Source organism: Trachinotus anak, unplaced genomic scaffold (assembly GCF_046630095.1).
Source record: "Trachinotus anak isolate AG129_WGS33_773 ecotype Australia unplaced genomic scaffold, CSIRO_AGI_Tana_v1 ptg000023l, whole genome shotgun sequence".
Taxonomy (NCBI): domain Eukaryota; kingdom Metazoa; phylum Chordata; class Actinopteri; order Carangiformes; family Carangidae; genus Trachinotus; species Trachinotus anak.
In genome coordinates this window covers 5108697-5127878 of record NW_027273874.1, presented here as the reverse complement: position 1 = coordinate 5127878, position 19182 = coordinate 5108697, and the positions used below count along the sequence as shown (strand labels likewise).

The window sequence follows — 19182 nt, the reverse complement described above, 5'->3', positions numbered from 1 at the left end:
AAACATTTAATGACAGGCTTTTTGAGTGGCATGTCCCCCTCCCTCACTACTAAACCCCTGGAAATACAAATCTACTCAAAGTCGCAGAGATAAATATAAAATTTGATTTAATTTGATTTTAAAAACAAACAAACATACATACACATTCAGAGTTTTTACATCCATGTTCTCAGGCACTGACTTAACAAAGTTGCTCCATAGCACCAGTCGTGGTCAAAATCAACACCACGTACCTTTAAAATGCAAGTGCAACATACACAGTTAAGTAATATCATCAATAAAGTCTCATTATTTTGTGGTTTTATTAATTACATCACAGGGTTTGGCTGAGCTGTCTTTCTGCTTAATGGCTAATGAGCACAGGAGTTACTACAATGACCCAGTGCTACAAGGAAATGCAATTAAACTAGTGGAATCCTTAGATATTTGACAGGGCAGTATAGAGTGACAGGAAATGTGGGAACAGAGATAGGGGAAGCAAGAGTCAAGCCAATTGGGACCCGAACTGGCAACTCGCCTGCTGAGCATTAGCGTGCATGTAGTACGACACCACATCTTGTTTTGTAGTTTCATTTATTATTCGGCCCAGACTTTTACAAATAAAAGGGCAAAGGGCAGGACTCACCACAAATTCCCCCTACACCTCTACCCAACACACAATTTTTGACCATCTAACTTTGATAACCTGTCCTACCAAACACTAGGACATTAACACACACTCATCATGACTCATCCATGTTCTGTTCACATTGTTTCACAGCAGAAATAATCAAAGGATCCCCATTTTTATCATCCTTTTTTACATGCGGACTGAAATATGGGAAGAGCTCATCAATGAACGAACACTCAGTAAAAGAGTAGACGTGAGACTGAGCCGTCAGATTGTAGAAAGAGACAAGACCTTCCTCGTAATCCACAAACAACCCCACCTTCTGAGGTTTGTCATCCAGGGAAAGACGAACTGGTGGCGCTGTCATAGCTGCGTACTTTTCGTCCTCATAATGTACAGTCACCCAGTAACCATTGTCTGGGTTCAGTGAGAGTTTCCCCTTGCGGTTTGCGTTGCCTCTTGCCACACCCAGGTCCCACCCAGTCTTGTTGCTGACCTCCACCTCCCAGTATGACCTGCCAGAGGTCAAGCTGTTGATGCCAAGAACGCTGCCAAACATGTCAAACCTCTCCGGTGCATCATCAACTTCCTGATCCTCCCCTCCATCCATCACTTCCTTCCCATCGTGAGAAAGAACAAGGCGTTGGTGCGCGGTGGTTGGATCCAGCGTTACGTCCACTGTTGAGTACAAACTCAAAGTAATTACATGATCTAAACAAAAAAGTCTGTTTTGGAAGAAACAGAATATATCACTCACCTGAAAACTTGGGAACTCTCTTAAGTTCTGTGGAATCAATAAATAGTTTTAGTTGAATGAAGTCAGTATCTTAGCTTTTAATATTTATCACCAATAATTCAACTATTACCAATGGAAGTCAGCTTCTCCATTTCCTGTTGAATTTGTTCCATCATAATTGCTGTGGTTTTTCTCATGGTACCAAAAGACAGGGATGTATCCAACTCTACTTCTGCCCAGTCTTTGATGTCATCCAGATCTTGAAGAGATGGGTAACTCTGAGAACCAGAAAGACAAAGAGATGAGGCAACAGACAGCTCTACCTAACAAAAAAAGATCTGATAATTATCCACATTATTTGATTGAGAGGTAATCTTTGTAAACTCTCATACATTTCTGAAATGCTTAAAGTGTTTTTTTACCTGCAGGAATTGGATATGATCCTCAAGTGTAGATATATCATCCAGCTCAGAGATTGTCGTCTTGAAGCAGCTGATCTCTGCTTCCAACTCCTTTTTGAGGTCATCTGCCTCTTTCTCCAGAACCTGCCTCCTGTCCTTCAGTGGCTGAAGAGCTTGTGCCTGGGCTTCCTCCACGATTGCAAGCACAGCGGTGAACACAGCCTCAATATCCCACCACTCATTATCCAGCTGGTCCTGAAAATGGACAAAAGTTGTCCATTCAATATCTCCTTTTCTCTTTTAACACTTGCAGAAATGCTACACATACCACAACATATGGCATTGTGATTAAATTCTATTTCTACAAAACTGCAATGAAAACACTACTCACAATTTGACTAAATTTGTAGAGTAATGCTGGGACACGATTGGTTTGGAAGAACTACTCAGTTGGCCAAATGGTGACACTGTAACTTTAAGGGACATTCACATATCAAAGTCCCAGATCCGGCTCATTACGTTGAAATAACACTATAATTATTTTATAATCCCTCCATTTAACTGTCATAGTGTTTGTAAAGGCTAAACCTGCTTTGCCAGTTTTGACAGACTGGTCTGATTGTCTTTTCACTCCAGGATCAGTAATGTTGCAGCTTACCTTGCAGGTCCTTAGAGATTTATTCATCTCATCCAATTGTGTTTCTCTCTTCTTAATTTTTTCTTCTAATTCTGTCTTGGCGTTGTCAAGTTTAACCTGTAGTAAACAAAAAAGCAAGTCAACATCACAAATTTGTCCAGCATATGACAACAACTTAAAGTAAGTATTCACTACTGTCAAGACTTGAATCAAAATTTATAGCCCTCACCTTCTTCTTCTCCCATTCATCCTCAGTGGAGACAACCTCCTCTGGACCTTCTCCCATACAGCGAACACAAATACATCTGTGCTGCTTCCTGCTGTACAGCTCCAAGGGGCGTCCATGCTTCAGACAGGCCCTGTCATCCAAGTTCTTCACAGGTGCCACCAATTTGTGGCCCTTCAGCCTTTCAGTTGAAGAATGATTCTCCAGGTGGGTGTCACAATATGAAGCAAGACACACAAGGCAGGATTTCTTAGCCTTTAGCTTCTGTTCTGTGCAAATGTCACAGGCCACCTCGCCGTCCTTCCCAGTGTAAAGATCATCATTTTGTTCTTCAGTGTTTTTTGGCTTCTGCTGTTGGATAATGTCTCTCAGGACGATGTTGACATCTGGAGTTCTGTTTTGAGGCTTCTTGCACAGGGGACACACCCTGTCGGTGTAGTTAAAGTGTAAGTTCAAACAATTCTTGCAGAAGGAGTGACCACAATCTGTAGTGACAGGATCATTAAATGTATCCATGCAGATGGAGCATGTTAGATGCTTCTCCATTGAGCAGCTCTCACTGGATGATGCAGCAGCGGAGGCCATATCTACTTGAAAAAGAACATAGGTATAATATGGCAGTTAGGTCCGTTCACTTATGGCATTTCAAAGAAGACAGTAAGACAGTTTTTCATCATAATATGTGTAAATAAGTAACATATTATTCAAAGTGAAGAGACTCAAATTTTGGCCACTGGTCTTTGCAAGTTGTTCAGGTCAATGTTAAATCTATGTCACACAATGAGTGTCATGTTATGAAATGTAATTTAAGCTTCTAATGCTGGGAACTGGGCTCCCAAACCTGGTCACTGTGTACATTAGCTGCCTGTACTAAACCTTCAACATCATAGTCCGTTTGTCCCTTTGCCATCAGGGAAGAAATACATTAAAAAACCATCAAAGCCCAGACAGATTGAGGAACAGCTTCTTCCCCAGAACTGTACCCTCCCCCCTGCTGCTGCTAACACACTCCAAACTTCCCTTTTATTTATATATATATATATATATATATATATATATATATATATATATATATATATATATATATATAAACTCCTCTATGCTGTGCTCTACGTTACACTGTTTTGCACTACTGCTGTTTACCAGTCCTCATCCAAGTGTCTTTATTTATACATAATAATACAGATGTCACTAGCTCAATATTTCAACATTTTATCTGCTGTAAGTATTGTCTTTATAATTTGCTATTAAAACTATTTAACAAATAGATTATCAGCCTACTCTAACTGATTACCTATCATGACAGACACTGGATGGACAGGACACAGGTTTGGTTGTGCAAGTAATCAAAAAATTATAACTTACATTTTCTCTCATTGCTCATTTAAATGCTACGTGTTACTGGACACAAAGGTCAAGATGACAAAGCATATTTCAACAAGGAAATACCAATATAATCACACTCTGATACTGCTGTAGCTCTAAGTTATTACAGGTGACACACCTGTTGGATAATGCAGCCATTTGTGCGTCCATGTGTGTTAAAACGGCAGACACTCAGGTAAGTGTCGAGACCCGAGTAACAATCAAACGCTCTCCCAAACCTTCAGTAAAGCAGGCAAAACCTTGTCTAACACACCACAGGTGATCACACAGGACAGCTCCTTTTTAAACAAAGCACCTTATATTGTAAAGTAATGAAACAGTCATCTGAAGTAAAAGTAATAATCAGTAATTTGCTTTTTAAAAAAGCATCGCCAAAAGACCATTATGAAAAAATGTATATGTAGAGTATACTGTTACCTTTTAGCTATTGAGAGGGTCCTTATCTCACGGGCTTCTGTCTCTTACTCTCTCTCTACTCCCATCTGGCGTGTGTGTGTGTCCTTCATTTAGGACCTCCTCCCTCTGTTAAGTTTCATTTCTGTTCAAAAGCCCAGCCATTCATTTCCTTTATTCAAAGGGGCATGCAAACAAGCCGCCAGTTCATGTGTAGGCACTATGTTTGTCTCCTGCAGGGCGTATTGCATGTTGAGCAAGTTGACACAGATCAAATATTGGGCCTCCCGAGAGGTTTTGTGGGGACACTCATTGATGTTTCATGTTTACAACACCGTCTGTTGCTCAATGTGAACCATATTTGACAGGTAGACTGAGAGTGAAACCTAACTCTAAGTTTCGTTGTCATTTTCTGTGGGAAAAGCATGACTCCAACAAGATATGAAACTACTGATTTACGTCATTTTTCTCAATAATGCACTTGCATAAATATAGTGTTTGACATTTTATTCAGTTATCCATTAAAAAAGGGAAAAACATAAAACCGTAAACATTTGAACACTGAAATACTGTACTCCATGTTAACACTACTCTTAAAATACATTACATCATTCATGCAGGCATAAGTTACATTCATACAAGATATTCTCAATGAGTAATTGGCCTTAATCTGGACCCAGGTGAATTTTTAAATTTGGTGGACTTCAACAACCTTTGTAGTTCTTTTGATTTACTGATTTTATAAATCTGTACAAATCATTTGGACATAATGATTGTTTTAAATAGGAAATTTACTATGTTAAATAGTTACAGTTCAACAGAGAGTACATTCAAATTCATCCACTGAGGCAAATAGTTGACATTTTGGGACGTGCACTGATTCGCTTTCTGGCAGTTGGTGATTAGATCATTACCACTGTCATCTGTTTGTTAGATATATGACCAACATTCGGTTAGCTTAGCTTTGCAACAAGACTGTTAACCATTGGAAAAAGCTACACTGGCTCTGTCCAAACTGACAGAATTCACCTCCCGGGACCTGTAAAACTCATACCGTGTTTCTTTAAAACTGATATGTATAAATGTAGATTCATGTTTTTCAGACTATTTCTTATTTCTTTACTGAAAAGTAATCCCTGCTTGGTTAGACTGACAGCTCCTCCAAGCCAAGAAATAGCCAAGCACATAACCCCCACATAAAATGGCAAAGTGTTAGCGATCTTCTCAGTTAATTCTCGTCTGGCACATGAATAAACCAAGTATTTTACAAAATGTGAAATGATTCCTTTAAAGCCAACAAACCATCTAACTCTGTATGGGTCTACGGATTTTTTTACCCAGTTAAAAAAAAGAGAAATAAGCTTTGTTCCAGCACTCTTGAAGATGAATCATCAAAGTTCGTCCAATCTTTAAGATGGGGCAGTGTGTAGAAATCTCTGTAGAGACAAGGAAAAAAACAAATTAAAGGACTAGTGGTTGTTGTGCAGCGTTTAATGTAACAAAAAAGAAAAAAAGTGATTGATCTGACTGATTGCAGATGTATAGACTATTGACCATGATGCAGACCTGTAGGAAGTGAAGGTTGTCTTCAGTCTGTGAGAGCTGCTCCAGCTCAGCGTTTTTCCTCTGCAGCTCCGAGATTTCTTCTTCCAGTTGTTTGACGAGCTCTTTATTTTGTGCCCATGAGTCTTTTGGATTTTCTCCACCACGATCTACAGACAGTTTGATTTTCTCAACCTTACTCAGTCTCTCCTGAATTGCTTGCTGAAGTTTCATCCTTCTCCATTTGAGTTTAGCCTGTGGAAAAACATGATGTCATCAGGGCCACGGTGGCACGTGATAAGCTACAGACACAGTGTAATTTATATAAAATGAAACTAATGCTCATGCCATGGTTGCTTTGCTCTCTCAGTGCTGAGTCTGTGAAGCATTTGCAACCCTGACCACACCCGGATCACTGGCATTAGTTTGGTCTTGGTCTCGACAGCTGATCCCAAACACACCTGCTTTTAAGTCATTTTGAGATTTTCAATGCACACACAGAAATGCTTTTTTTCAGAGACATTTATTGTGCATTTCCTCTTCAAAGATGCTGTGTTTTTGTTTTGTAATTGGGAAACAATGCATTTTTGTATAATCATGAAATGAAATGTTTGAAATAATTTTTCCATGGCAGGTTTTTGTTCTTGTTTATTACAATTAAGACCAGATGTTGTGTAAATATTGTTGCTCACTGTCATACAAATGATGTTTGCACTATTATAAGATATTTGCTGGAAGCTTCAGTTGAGCTTTTGGGTTTCTCAGCACCACCACAAACATGAATCCATACAAATATACAAGCAGATTTACCACCAGTTTTGTAAAAAGCAGTGTAAAGGCTTCCAGTATTCGCTAGTTTCAGAAAACCATATGTAATGGATGGATAGATGGATGGATGGATTTAAAGCTAGGCTATGTGACGTGTTGAACAACAGCACGTCATATAGCCTACCCATTACTGTCTCTGCAGCTAGCAGAGACAGTAATGGGATAATGCGAAACTGTAAGGTGTTTGGATTTTAGCTAAACAGTAACAGTAGCACAAGTGGAGAAGAGGCATAAAGTCAGCAAACTGATGCGCTAACATTAGCCACCATAAGCTACTGGTCATACCACACCACATAAAGCTGTAACAGCAAAACCTCTGATTGAGTTTTCTTCCTTTTAAATTTAGCTTTTCATTTGAAAGAGGAATATTTTAAGTTTGGGTTGATAAAAATCCATCTATTCTAATGTTGTTATTGTTACACAACAATAACTGAGCTCATTAATGTTTCCACATCTGGCACTTTTATTAGACTTTACCTTCTTCTTTGCAGCGTCTTTGTTAATAGGAATAATGTGATGGCCTCTATGTTCTGTCTGGGCACACATAGAACAAATGCACGTTCGGTCACTCCTGCAGAATCTGTCTAGTTGCTTCCCATGCACTCTACACACAGAGCCCTCCAGGTTCTTCACCACATTGATCAGAAGATGGCGCCCAAGATCTTCACTCTGGTAATGTGGCTCCAGATGAGCATCACAGTATGAGGCCAGGCACACCAGGCAGGACTTAACTGCTCGACGCTTTGCTGGGCAGAAATCACAGGGAACCTCCCCAGCTTTTAAAGTGCCATCTGCATCCTCAGTCTGTGCTGTTTGGTCTGTTTTTAGCTGCGGCCTGGTGGGGAAGAGGGCCTTGCAGAGGGGGCACTGACAGGCCCCATGGATCCTCCAGTATTCTCCTATACAGCCCAGGCAGAAGCAGTGTCCACAGGGGAGGGAAGCAGGGTTGGTGAACTCATCCAGACAGATGCAGCACTTAGAAGGCTCTGTCATCAGGTCAGTCTGTCTTTGCATTTGTGTACACATGCATGCATGTAACCTCGCTAATATAGTGTGGCACTAGTTTGCACAGACAACTGTGTATTCCACTGAATGCTGAATCCAGTATATCTGTAGAGAAAAACAGAGACTTATTAACAGTTAACACATTTTCAAGTGCCAAGGAGGATGACTGATGACTTGTGTTTTGTTGTTACATGTCCTCGCAGTAGCCGCAGGCATTAACATAGCCAAAACACAACTAACTTTCTGTTTCATTCTACAGTAGCTCATTACAGCTAATACAATTATTGATAAAAGACAAAATATGAATATCGCTTTAGCAAGTTAACAGGGACCATCAACAACAAGCTGTGTGGAAATCAAAAAATAATTCACAATACAGGCTAATCACACTTCTATTAATAGAATAATGAGGAATAATGTCATGCAGACACAAATAAGTCCCTTAAATTAGAGCCTTAGCCTCTCATTAAACTTAATAGTAGTGAAATCAGGGTGCATGATGAAGGGAGGTTATATCAAAGGTGAAAACCCTAGAAAGACTTTAAACATTGAGAAACCTCTCTCCGTACAGCTCCTTGGCCTATGATCCTCATCAGGGTTATCAAACAACACTTTTATCATCCATTTATAGGCTTGGAGAAATACTGAGGGGAAAAAAACCCCACAAATATTAAGCAAGTCAGGTCAGGTGAGCAGTCAGTGGGGCATCATACTGTATGTGGCAATAAATGAGTCTCGTAAATGATATGGTTAAGAGCAATGGTATGTGATTTCAGACAAATCACATTGCTGACTGAGTCAGGTGAGTGGTGTGACAGTGGTTGGTTGTATGTAACATATTTTTCCCATAGTATAAAGGGGTCCATTGGCTTACATTAATTGTTTAACAGAATTTGACACAAGTTCACAAGAATGGATTATCCTGCCTATACAGATCAAAATCACCACTGCCCTTGTTAATAATGAAATACAGAATATCTTTCCTCCATAACCCAAAACACCTAGAATGAATAACCTCCATCTATTAGTATTAATCACAGACTGTACATGGTGTTCATTCAGAAGAGTGGTATGAATCCTTTGTCAGAGCCATGTGGTCATTTCAAAAAACTAAACATCCCCCAACCAATCAGAATTGAGTATTCTCTGTGATCATGATTAAATATTAATTCAAGATGGCCTGTTTGCCATTACAGTTGTAAGAGGTACATACAGCAAATGTATTTAAACTAAAACTACACATATTTTACTGATTGAGTTTTGTTATGTTTTGACATGTCTGTCTAAACATCACGATTGGCTGAAATCCTTTTTCTCATTTATAAGTTACATGAACTACAAACAATGTAAATAAATTCTCATGAATCTCAGCACACATCTCGGCACTTCCATTTGACAAAAGACTACCGCAATAATCAAAACTTAACTCATAAATCCCAGTCCATTAAAATGAAAACAGAAAACTCACATACCTTTCTTTTGCAACTACCTGTCCGTGTCTCCTCAGGCTCTGACAGTGTCGAGTTACCCTCTCAGTTGGGTCCTCCCCTAATTAGGTATGGACACACCTATCACTGCTGGGAACGAGAGCGGCCCTGCTGGACTCTGTAATTTCCTGGAGGCTCATAAACTCATATGGACCTGATAAAGCAGGAGGTGACATTTCCTCATAACAATTCAGCTCCAACTCCAAAAAAGGTAAACAAAATCATTAATCACGTTTATTTCAATAATAATGTCAACACACATTTATACCTTATTCAACTTTTATTCTGTCATGGAAACATTAAAGTTAATCATGTCATGGCAGCATTACAGAATAATTTATGATATATAGTAGAGGATTGTACCTTCACCTGATAAGTTCTTGATTCTTTGTTCTTGCACTGATTGTAAATTGTATGTTAACTAAACCTCTCCCTAAAACAGCCAATGTCCACTCACAGTTTAGCAACACAAAGAAGCACAGAAAACCCGGATTACTTTAAATGTTGAAGTTGGGGCTTTGGTAAAAGCAGTGTTCAGTATATAACGAGTTTCGAATGTGGTGTCTTCTTGTTTTTTTAGGCCTTTCCAAAAGTGAGAGTCACTCCTAAAATGTGACATTTGACAATATGTTGATGTAATCATATCGTAGCCTACAATGCTGTTCATATTCTGAATGCAGGGGGTTAATATTATGGGACCTCCCTGAAATTGAGAGTTTGGACCTTTCAACAATTTTATAGTGTTTAGTTATTCTTTAGCTTTTTTTGAGGGAGTGAATGAGAGAACGATCTTGCATAGAAGTTAAAGTATAGTCAAGGCCTCGGATTTCTTTGCCCTGCTGTACAGATAAAAGTAAGGGAACAGTTTCTCTGTGAAACATTCTCTTGTGAAAGAGTGAATGTGCAGCTTCTCTTTAATATCATAAAAAGACACTCTGCCTTCCTCATAGTCCAAGTAAACTCCGATATATTTTGGCCTGGGACACAGGTGGAGGACAGTGTCTTGTGTACAATGAACTTGATAATCAAAACCCCTTTTCCCAATGGCAAAGAATCCATTTTCTCTTTTCAGAGTGGATCTCCCTGTTCTGTCTACTGTTTCCTTGGCAACACCAACATCCCAGTTGTTTCTAAGGCCCACTTGGACTTCCCAGTAGTGCCGTCCAGAGGTGAAGCCCTTCTTCCCTAAAATCATGGGAAAGTCAAACTTCCCATCGAAGAGGTCATCGGATGATGACGGACTTGCAGGTTTGTAGCACTTCAAATTCCCAAATTGCGTCACCCTCAGGCCGCAGCCAGCAGTGGCTTGATCAAAGGTGAATGACTCTGAAAAAAATTAAGTTTAGTTAAACCGCCATCTTTAGTAGTAATAACTGAATTTAATCTGCAAGAAAAGAAAAGAAATATGTGTATGATCTCACCTTTATATTGTCTCATTCGGGTCAGCTCTGAAAGAAGTGAAAACACAACAACACAGTTTTGGAAATTCATGATAAAGAGACATCTTCATGAATGGATCAGGTATTTACTGTACCTGTGTTTGTTAGAGTTCTCAGTTCTGCTATAAAAGTCTGCACAAGATGAGACATGGCTCTCCTCACTGTCTGCATACACAGGTCTGAGTAAACCCTGGTCTTTGACCAGTCCTTGGCGTCTGATAGGGTGTCTAGGGCCTTCAGAGTCTGAAATGATTCACAAACACATGATTGTGAGTGGCACTGGGCTATATTAGGGCTTTTTTAAACCCAACCATTTGCACCCATTTCTTGTGTCTTGACACATTGTCACAAAAAAGCTCAATTCACATTTAGCCAGCAGAAGTCATATTCTTGCCAAGAGCTAGAACAGAACATAATATACATGTATGTGGCTGCTGGCTTCACATTTATATATATATATATATATATATATATATATATATATATATATATATATATATATATATATATATATATTTGGAGCCAGCAGCCAATTAGCTTAGCTTAGCATAAAGACAAAACAGGGGAAAACAGCTAGCCTGGCTTTGTTCAAACGTAACACAATCCGCCTACGGGCAGATTAAACAAACAAGATATAATATGTTTATTAGTGCACTTGAGCAGTAATGACAGGCTTTATTGTCACAGTTGGACACGGCCAGGCTATCAATCTCTAACTGTCAACAGGTAAGTGTATTGTGAAAATGTTAAACTGCTTGCCTTAATGCATTCGCTCTACTGAAAGTGTTTTTGGCCTTTGTGTAAATTTGATTTTGTTTGGTTTAATTTGTTCACTTCATTTTTGGAGAGACCAATTACTAATTAAAAGATGTACAAATAAATAACTCTTTTATTTTTCTTATTTCCTTCCTTTTCCTTCATCTAACAGATGCATGTTGTAAACACTGCATCATCTAGCAGCAAACATTTGTGGCTTATGCAGGGTGTTGACTAACCAGCAGAAGCTGAAGGTGGTCGTCATTTTGTAACAGCTCGTCCAGCTCCGATAGTTTTCTCTGCAGTTCTGTGATTTCCTCATGCAGCTCTCGAGTCATCGCCGCAACTTTTTCTTGTGACTTCCTGAGCTTTTCCTGTATGTTCAGTTCTAGTTTGGTTTGCATTTCTCGTACTTGATTCATCAGTGTACTGAAGAGGGTTTCACTGCCACCAATCTCTTCCTGTGCTTTCTCCTGTAATCATAAATCACATCATTATCAAAGGTTTATATTAAAGTGTACAATTTTGCATGTACACAATTTGCCTCAATACTCACTCTCCTTATTTCAGAAGAAGCTGTAAATTCCTGTATTTTTTCCATTCTTTCCTCAATCATCATTTTGATCTTTGCTTTTTTGGACTCAATATTTACCTAAGAATTAGAATTTCAAGGCAACCAACATGATTAAATCAGTCGATCCATCATTTAAGGTTCAGTTTTCTCTCTTAGGCATTTAACAAATTAAGCTAAAATTTAAAAAAAAAAAGAACTGTCTTACTTTTTGCAGAGTCCCTTCTTCCTCCACAGACACTGTATCATGGTCTTTGTGGTCCATCTCACTGCACAGCAGACAGATGCACACTTGCTCGTCTCGGCAGAAAAGCTCCAGGATCCTCTCATGCCTCTCACACATCCTCTCCTCCAGGTTCTCCACCGGGTCGATCAGCTTGTGTCTCATCAGGGAGGGAACTCTGTGGTGAGGCTCCAGGTGGGCTTCGCAGTACGACGTCAGACAAACCAGACAGGACTTCTGGGCCTTGAACTTAAATTCTGTGCACACATCACACTTCACTTGCCAGGGTGCATCAATGCTTTCAAGTGTCTCCACTTTTCTCCTCTTTATTTGGGTTGAAATCTCCTCGATAACCTCGTTTGTAGAGATCTCAGGCCTCGCGTAGAATCTTTTATTACAAGTTGGGCAGTGGCATAACTCGCTGTTGTCCCAATGGCTGCTCAGGCAGGTCTTACAGAAGTTGTGACCACAAGGTGTAGTAACTGGGTCGCTGAAGACATTCAGACAGATCGAACACTGGAAATGATCCTCTGGCAATGAGGCAAGGATACTGAGTGATGACATTATGGGATCTCTGTGGAAGAAAATATGATTTACATGCTTTTTTAAATCTAATTTAATTTTTATTTACATGCTTTACTTTTTTCAGTTTTACATCATTTGCAGCCTGACATAACACCATGTTTTTGACTTAAACTGCACAAGGGAAAAAGGTCCAAAAAGTTAAATATGTCTTTTGAATCAAGTCTATTTTTAGGCTGTTTACAGTGTGAATACTGACACGCCCAGTGAGTCACTTTCATGTGAATTGCTTGCACATCTTAATCCTGCATTACATTCTCACAGTTATGTATTTTAAATGCATATACAACAGAAAAACAGCTAAATAATATGAAGAAATGACTCACTTGGCTCTCCGTAGCTGTGTAAATTCCTGAGGCCAAAGCTGTTTTTCACATGCAGGACCATTTGCAGTAATTAAGGCACCAAAAACACCTCAGTGCTCATGTCTTACATGCGACTGGATACGGATGAGACCTAAGAAGCTGGGGCAGCTCTATTCGCCTCAGTGGGTGTGGCCAAGTGATATCATTTTACTGAAATGAAACTTAACTATTTTATCCACAAAGCGGGAAATAGTGACATCTAGGGGTATGTGAGAGAACATTTATTGTTGTAAACCATGAACAAGAAGATCAGTCAGACATAATTAAAAACCAACATGCAATTATGAAATTTAAAGTGAAAACTTACACTTTATTTTGATTTTTTTTGATAGGTCATGCATCCAAAAGAATAGTTCATTTTAGGAAACACACACACATTCTTACCAAAGGTTTTATGAGAAGACACCTTTCTCTGTAAATATGAAGCTACTACCAGCAGCCAGTTAGCTTAGCTTAGCATAAATACTGGACACAGCTAGCCCTGATTGTGTTCACTGATAACTAAATCAGCCCAAATCAAAAGTTCACCAATTAACACATTATATCATCTTTGTCTAATCCATCCAAAAAACAAAAAATATTAGTTTCCCATCTTTTTGCTAATGGCTAACCACCCTCCTAGCTCAAGCTTTTATTATTTATTTAGCGCACACACATAAGAGTGGTATCAATCTTCTCATCCAACTCTTAGCAAAAAAAGTAAACTATTCCTTTAATCATTGAATTTCAGAAGTACTGGTTAGATTATGATTGTGTTACGTTGGGACAGAGTCAAGCTAGCTGTCTCCCCTCGCACCCAGTCTTTCTGCTAAGCTAAGCTAAGATAAGCTAACCGCCTCCTGCTTCATATTGAACAGACAGGCATGACAGTGGTGTTAATTTTCTTATTTAACGCCCAACAAGAAAGCAAACAGTATAGATAATACATTTACAATTACATGTAGTATTAACATATTTGTTGAGCTGACATTAGACATGTAATAAATATACACAAAACATAAAACACAGGACTTTGTTAAAGCAGGTTTGCCTACAAGAAAATAGTCTTTTTTTCACTTTTCACAAGGGATTTTCAGTGTTGTTTTTACTGTCAAATATGTCCTTAGCTTTGCTTGATCAGGGTTTTCTCATTCACAGGACAGATCATGATGGTATCAGAGGCTTTGTCGCAGCAGTACAGGTAGAAAAACGGCAGAATCTTCTCGTTGAACGTATCTTTGAACGTGTAAATATGGGTCCGAGCTCTCACGTCATAAAAAGACACCTGCCCCTCTTCAAAGTCCACATATACACCCACTCGCTTAGGCTTGGGGTCCAGGGGGAGCAGTAATGGTGGAGATGTTGACACCCGGTAGCCCTGGCCTTTCTTCATGGCCAGAGCCCAGTAGCCTTGAGTGGTGCTTACTGAGATCCTGCCCTTTCTGTTGACAGAAGACCTGGCTACTCCCAGGTACCAGTCATCCTTGTCCCCCACCTGGACCTCCCAGTAATGTCTCCCTGAGGTGAAGCCCTCACGGCCCAGGACAATGACCACTGTGTCAAAGCGGTCAGGGTGGTCTGGGAGGTCCTGCCACGCTCCCAGGTGTCTCACCTGATGTCTGTCCTGAGAAAGCTGCAACCACGGGTTGGCTGTGTCAGGGTCCAGAATGACATCCACTGCAGAAACAAAAGACACAACAAAGGATTTAGGGGAGGAGAGTGTCAAGATGTAAATATGAAACCAAATGCAGAAAAAGAAAAGAGTTTACCTGTGTATTTCACAATCTTTTTGATCTCTGTAAAAATAAAAAAGACAAAATTCTCTTAGGAACAGAAACATATCAAATCAAAGATATATTGTACTGTGAAAGAAAAATCCTACCGCTCTCAGCCAGCTTGTCAATCATTTCATTTAACGTTGCCTCCAGTTTGGACACAGATCTCCTGATCATACCCACACAAATGTCAGTGGGAACACTGGTCTCAGACCAGTCTTTAACAGATGGAGGGGTGCTCAGGGCTGGGAAGCTCTGCAGAGAGAAACAGCACAGGAAATGAATTAGAAACAAGTTACTTAGCAAATCAGCATATTCACACCTTTAATTCAAAGTATTATAATGAAATGTTATAAATATTAAAAACATGTATTGTCTAAGGTTGTTGTCTGGTTACCAAAATGTTGAGTAATAATTATTATTGAAGTTTAAAGGTCCTACATATAACACCAAATAGATTTTAAGGTATATGTACTTTAAAACAAACAAGCTTGTAAGATTATTTCCACAATGATTGGCACCCTCCAATCCATGCTGTATTTTTAAACTGTGTTTAGATTGCATTACAGTACAGAACAGGAAGATGGCACTGTTGTACAGCACAAATAATGTAAAAGCTGCCAAAGCAGATGGGGAGAGAAAGGCCACTGGAATTATAACAAGTTAATTTCCTGTTTGCCACCAACAGCATGAAATAGCGATGCCAAACCTTTCAGAGTAAAAGTTTAAATAACAAATTTGTATTTAACTTCAAAAGGATCGCCAAACAAAAAGCCCTCACCTTTAAAAAATGAATGTGGTCTGTCCGAGCCACATTTTCCAGGTCTGTATTCCTCCTCTTCAGCTCCGAGATTTCCTGCTCCAGTTCAGTGACGAGGCCTTCAGCCCACCTCTCCATCTGCCTCTGCTTCTCCTCGATGGCCAAAACCAGCTCGGCCTGAGTCCTCTGGATGGAGCGTACCAGCTCTGAGAAGACCCGCATGCTTTCCTCGACCTCTCTCTGAGCACTGGCCTGAAAACGCAGACAAAACATACAAATCGATGTTGAATAATTGCAGGTAAATACAGTCTCTGCCGTTAATTAGTTGCATGTCAACAGGACTCACTTTGTTGAGCTCTAGAGAGTGTTTGATCTCCTCCACCTTTTTCACTCTGTCTTGGATCATCTGCTGGACGTCTATTTCTGTCCTCTTCAGCTGTGCCTGCACAGCATAATTTCACATAAACATGGCTCATGACAGGTATAAACTCGGTAACGATCTTCACTTCACTCTTGTCATAATTTTCTTGAGGGAAACGTTTCTAGACAGACTATATGAAAGCATTTATTTGGTTTTGTGAGACTGTTTGTTTTGCACGTGTGCAGTGGCATTTAGAGAAAATATTCCAATTGCAAATTAACTCCACTGGTGAGTTTACACCACGAGAGCTGCTCTACCTCATTTGTCCAACCTTTAAACCATGTACTAGCAAATCTGTCTTACCTTTTTCTCCATCCACTCTCTCTCCACTGGGACAGTGTAGTGGGCCCTGTGGTCTGTCTCGGTACAGAGCACGCACACACATGTCTGATCCTTCTTACAGAACAGTTCTAGGAGCCTTTCATGCTTTGGACACATCCTGTCCTCCATGTTAGCAACTGGATCCATTAGCTTGTGCTTGGTGAACCTGGCAGCGTGAGACTTAAGATGCTCCTCACAGTAGGAAGTCAGACACACAAGGCAGGATTTGACTGCTTTCGGCCTGCCTTCCCCGAGGCAGACATCGCACAGGACCTCCTCCCAGGACGGATGTGGGAGTGAGGAGGAAGGAGGCGAAGGTGAGGTTTGAGGAGACGGAGAAGCAGAGATTTGAGGTGAGGGTGGAGGTGATGTACGGGGCAGTGGAGTCGGCAGACCCTGAGCCGAGGCTTGGGGTGACTGTGGAGAGGTTTTGGGTAGGAAGACAGCAGGGATTAACGGAGGTAACTCCTCATGATGTGGCTTCTTCTGTTCTGGAGTTTGTTTGGAGGACTCTTTCTTCCTTCTCTCCTCCTCTTGCTTCTGCTTCAGCTCCTCCAGGAGCTGCTGCTTCTGATCTTTCTCCAAAAGCCTCTCCTCATCCTCCTTTTTCCTTCTCTCCATCGTCCACTTCTTCTCTTTCCCCTCTTCCTCCTCTTTGCTCACCTTCCCTTCCACACCTCGAACCCTAATCTCCTTGAACTGCTCTGCAATTTCCCTCAGCACAGTGTTGACGCTAATATCAGGCCTTTTGTGGAAGGACTTCTTACACATAGGACACTGGTACAAAGGGCTGGTTTTCCAGTATCCCAGAATACAGCTCTGGCAGAAATTGTGTCCGCAGGGGATGGATACGGGGTTTGTGAAGACGTCGAGACAGATGGAGCAGTGCACCTGCTCTTCAGAAAGGTTCCCAGTGGTTGCCATTCCTACACGGCGGAGAGGCAGCGTCATTTTCAGCACAAGCAACCAGCCTTTGAATGGGGCATCAAACCTGCTGTGATATTGAGGTCGCTAAGGTTAGATGGTAGATGGACTTTGTTTGGGGTCATTTGCATGCAAATCTCCTAAGCAAAGCATGATGGGATTTCTTTCATTCTTATTGATTCTTACAGATTTTGAAAATATAAGATCTGTCATCTCAAGGTTTTTGTAACTTTTGTAAATTTTGTTACTTTCTTGAGGCCGACCAATACCAGATTCTCACGGCCAATCAATATCGATATTTGAGAGTTTAAAATGATGTAATGACATATTGACTCATATTCATTTTTTCTATGAACATTCATTTTACAGTTGTGAAAGTTTTTAGCGCTCTCTGGTGGATGCATTTCGTAATAGTGAACCTGTTAAATTACCTCAAACATGTGACTGACATCCCTGTGCTGCTTTGATACTTAACAAGCCAACATATTGATGCTGATATATCTGTAATATGCTATTTTCAAAAGATCATATCCGCCACTAAAAATGATCATGTGTTGTTTCAACTATATGAGGCTTGTTTAATTACCTTGTACACTGGCTGCATGTCTGAGAAGCTGTAAGTATGTGTGTTCAACTTTTAAGACAAGCAGCTCTTTGCCTGAGGCCTAGGTATTCATGGCAGATCAGATTAAAATATTTCCAAAAATAATGGGCAAACCCATGATCTGTGTTGCAGTGCTTTCATGTTCTAAACAAGAGACTGGGCTATTTTTAGATGTAAGCGCCTCAAAAAACAGAAACATGTCTTTTCCTCACATTTATTTGAATCTGTACAACACTGCCTGCAACAGAGGCCACTGCTCTTGATCAGGTAAACACTATTAAAAAATCCCAAATACAGCAACAACACAACAACAGATATATGCTGGTGCACAGAGAAGCAGATGTGAAAGTAAAGAAATTAAAGTGCAGGAGAGGACGAGGAGCGACAGGAAAGGCAGAGATATGGGGACACTCACCAGAGAGCAGCTGCCTCGAAACTCCGCTGTTCACTGACACATGAGACAGGCTGTAACCGCACTAACACACACACCGCAAACCCAAAATATACCCCCCTCCCTTCCTGTCCTTGTACCCCAGATACAAATTTATACTCCCCAGTCCTGGCCGTCAGAGCTCCAGGAGGAAAAACTTTAACCCTTAGGAGAATACCAGCAGTCTGGATTGAGCCAGATGCAGGAGAGGAACAATAAAATGATACAGTGCGTTGTTGTTTTTGTTAAGAGTATCTGAGGTGTTAATTCAGGTCAGTGAGATGATTTTTTTGGCTTTGAATTATTAATAATATAGACAACTATTGGCTTTAGTCTGTCATCTCAGCTCACAAGGACAAGTGCTTTCTTGTAATTGTCAGACTTTTTAAGTATTTGTTATCTAACCTTGTGTCTTACTTATTGAATAAAAAAGTACATTATTAGTATTCAGCAGCCGGTTAGCATACCTTAGCATTAAGACTGGAAACAGCTAGCCTGGCTCTGGCCAAAGGTAAAATCTACATAGTATACAGAGCTACCCCTACATCGTTACAACAGTAACCCATGCAGATAAGTTAGTGATGGACATAAAAATCCTTCTGATCACTTCCAAATAACAGTACGGAGAGTTTGTCCTAAAGATCTGATTTGAGGCTGAAGTTAGCTGAAAGAAGACAAAACGCCCCTTGTAATTCTCAGTGGGTTTGTCTCTATCACATTACACAGTTATTTTATCTATTATTATTCTTATTATATTATTAATTAATAAACATTGATTGGT

At 40.1% G+C, this 19182-nt stretch overlaps 4 protein-coding genes across 5 annotated transcripts; all 4 read right to left on the bottom strand.

The window, feature by feature from the left end:
• Positions 1-90: 90 nt before the first annotated feature.
• Positions 91-4560, bottom strand: LOC139606744 (E3 ubiquitin-protein ligase TRIM39-like). Its single transcript, XM_071459063.1, has 7 exons — positions 4414-4560; positions 2614-3197; positions 2406-2501; positions 1769-2002; positions 1477-1624; positions 1368-1394; positions 91-1288 (listed from the first exon to the last, which is right to left on the bottom strand). The coding sequence occupies exons 2-7, from the start codon at positions 3193-3195 to the stop codon at positions 723-725; spliced, it is 1653 nt and encodes a 550-aa protein (XP_071315164.1). The 5' UTR covers positions 3196-3197; positions 4414-4560; the 3' UTR covers positions 91-722.
• Positions 4561-4881: 321 nt separating this feature from the next.
• Positions 4882-7785, bottom strand: LOC139606748 (E3 ubiquitin-protein ligase TRIM47-like). The gene is made up of 3 exons (XM_071459071.1): positions 7237-7785; positions 5956-6186; positions 4882-5825 (listed from the first exon to the last, which is right to left on the bottom strand). Exons 1-3 carry the CDS (start codon positions 7783-7785, stop codon positions 5799-5801), a joined length of 807 nt encoding a protein of 268 aa, XP_071315172.1. The 3' UTR covers positions 4882-5798.
• A 1723-nt stretch (positions 7786-9508) lies between these two features.
• On the bottom strand, positions 9509-13286 carry LOC139606745 (E3 ubiquitin-protein ligase TRIM39-like). 2 transcript variants are annotated; one of them, XM_071459064.1, is made up of 7 exons: positions 13149-13286; positions 12226-12814; positions 12003-12098; positions 11686-11919; positions 10786-10933; positions 10673-10699; positions 9510-10577 (listed from the first exon to the last, which is right to left on the bottom strand). In XM_071459064.1, exons 2-7 carry the CDS (start codon positions 12802-12804, stop codon positions 10054-10056), a joined length of 1608 nt encoding a protein of 535 aa, XP_071315165.1. In that variant the 5' UTR covers positions 12805-12814; positions 13149-13286; the 3' UTR covers positions 9510-10053. The 2 variants fall into 2 exon arrangements, with proteins under 2 accessions (XP_071315166.1, XP_071315165.1); XM_071459065.1 differs by lacking the exon at positions 12003-12098 and having other exon boundaries at positions 9509-10577.
• Positions 13287-13393: 107 nt separating this feature from the next.
• LOC139606743 (E3 ubiquitin-protein ligase TRIM39) lies at positions 13394-18420 on the bottom strand. The gene is made up of 7 exons (XM_071459062.1): positions 18387-18420; positions 16426-17437; positions 16048-16143; positions 15723-15953; positions 15049-15196; positions 14936-14962; positions 13394-14843 (listed from the first exon to the last, which is right to left on the bottom strand). The coding sequence occupies exons 2-7, from the start codon at positions 17392-17394 to the stop codon at positions 14290-14292; spliced, it is 2025 nt and encodes a 674-aa protein (XP_071315163.1). The 5' UTR covers positions 17395-17437; positions 18387-18420; the 3' UTR covers positions 13394-14289.
• Between the last annotated feature and the right edge of the window lie 762 nt (positions 18421-19182).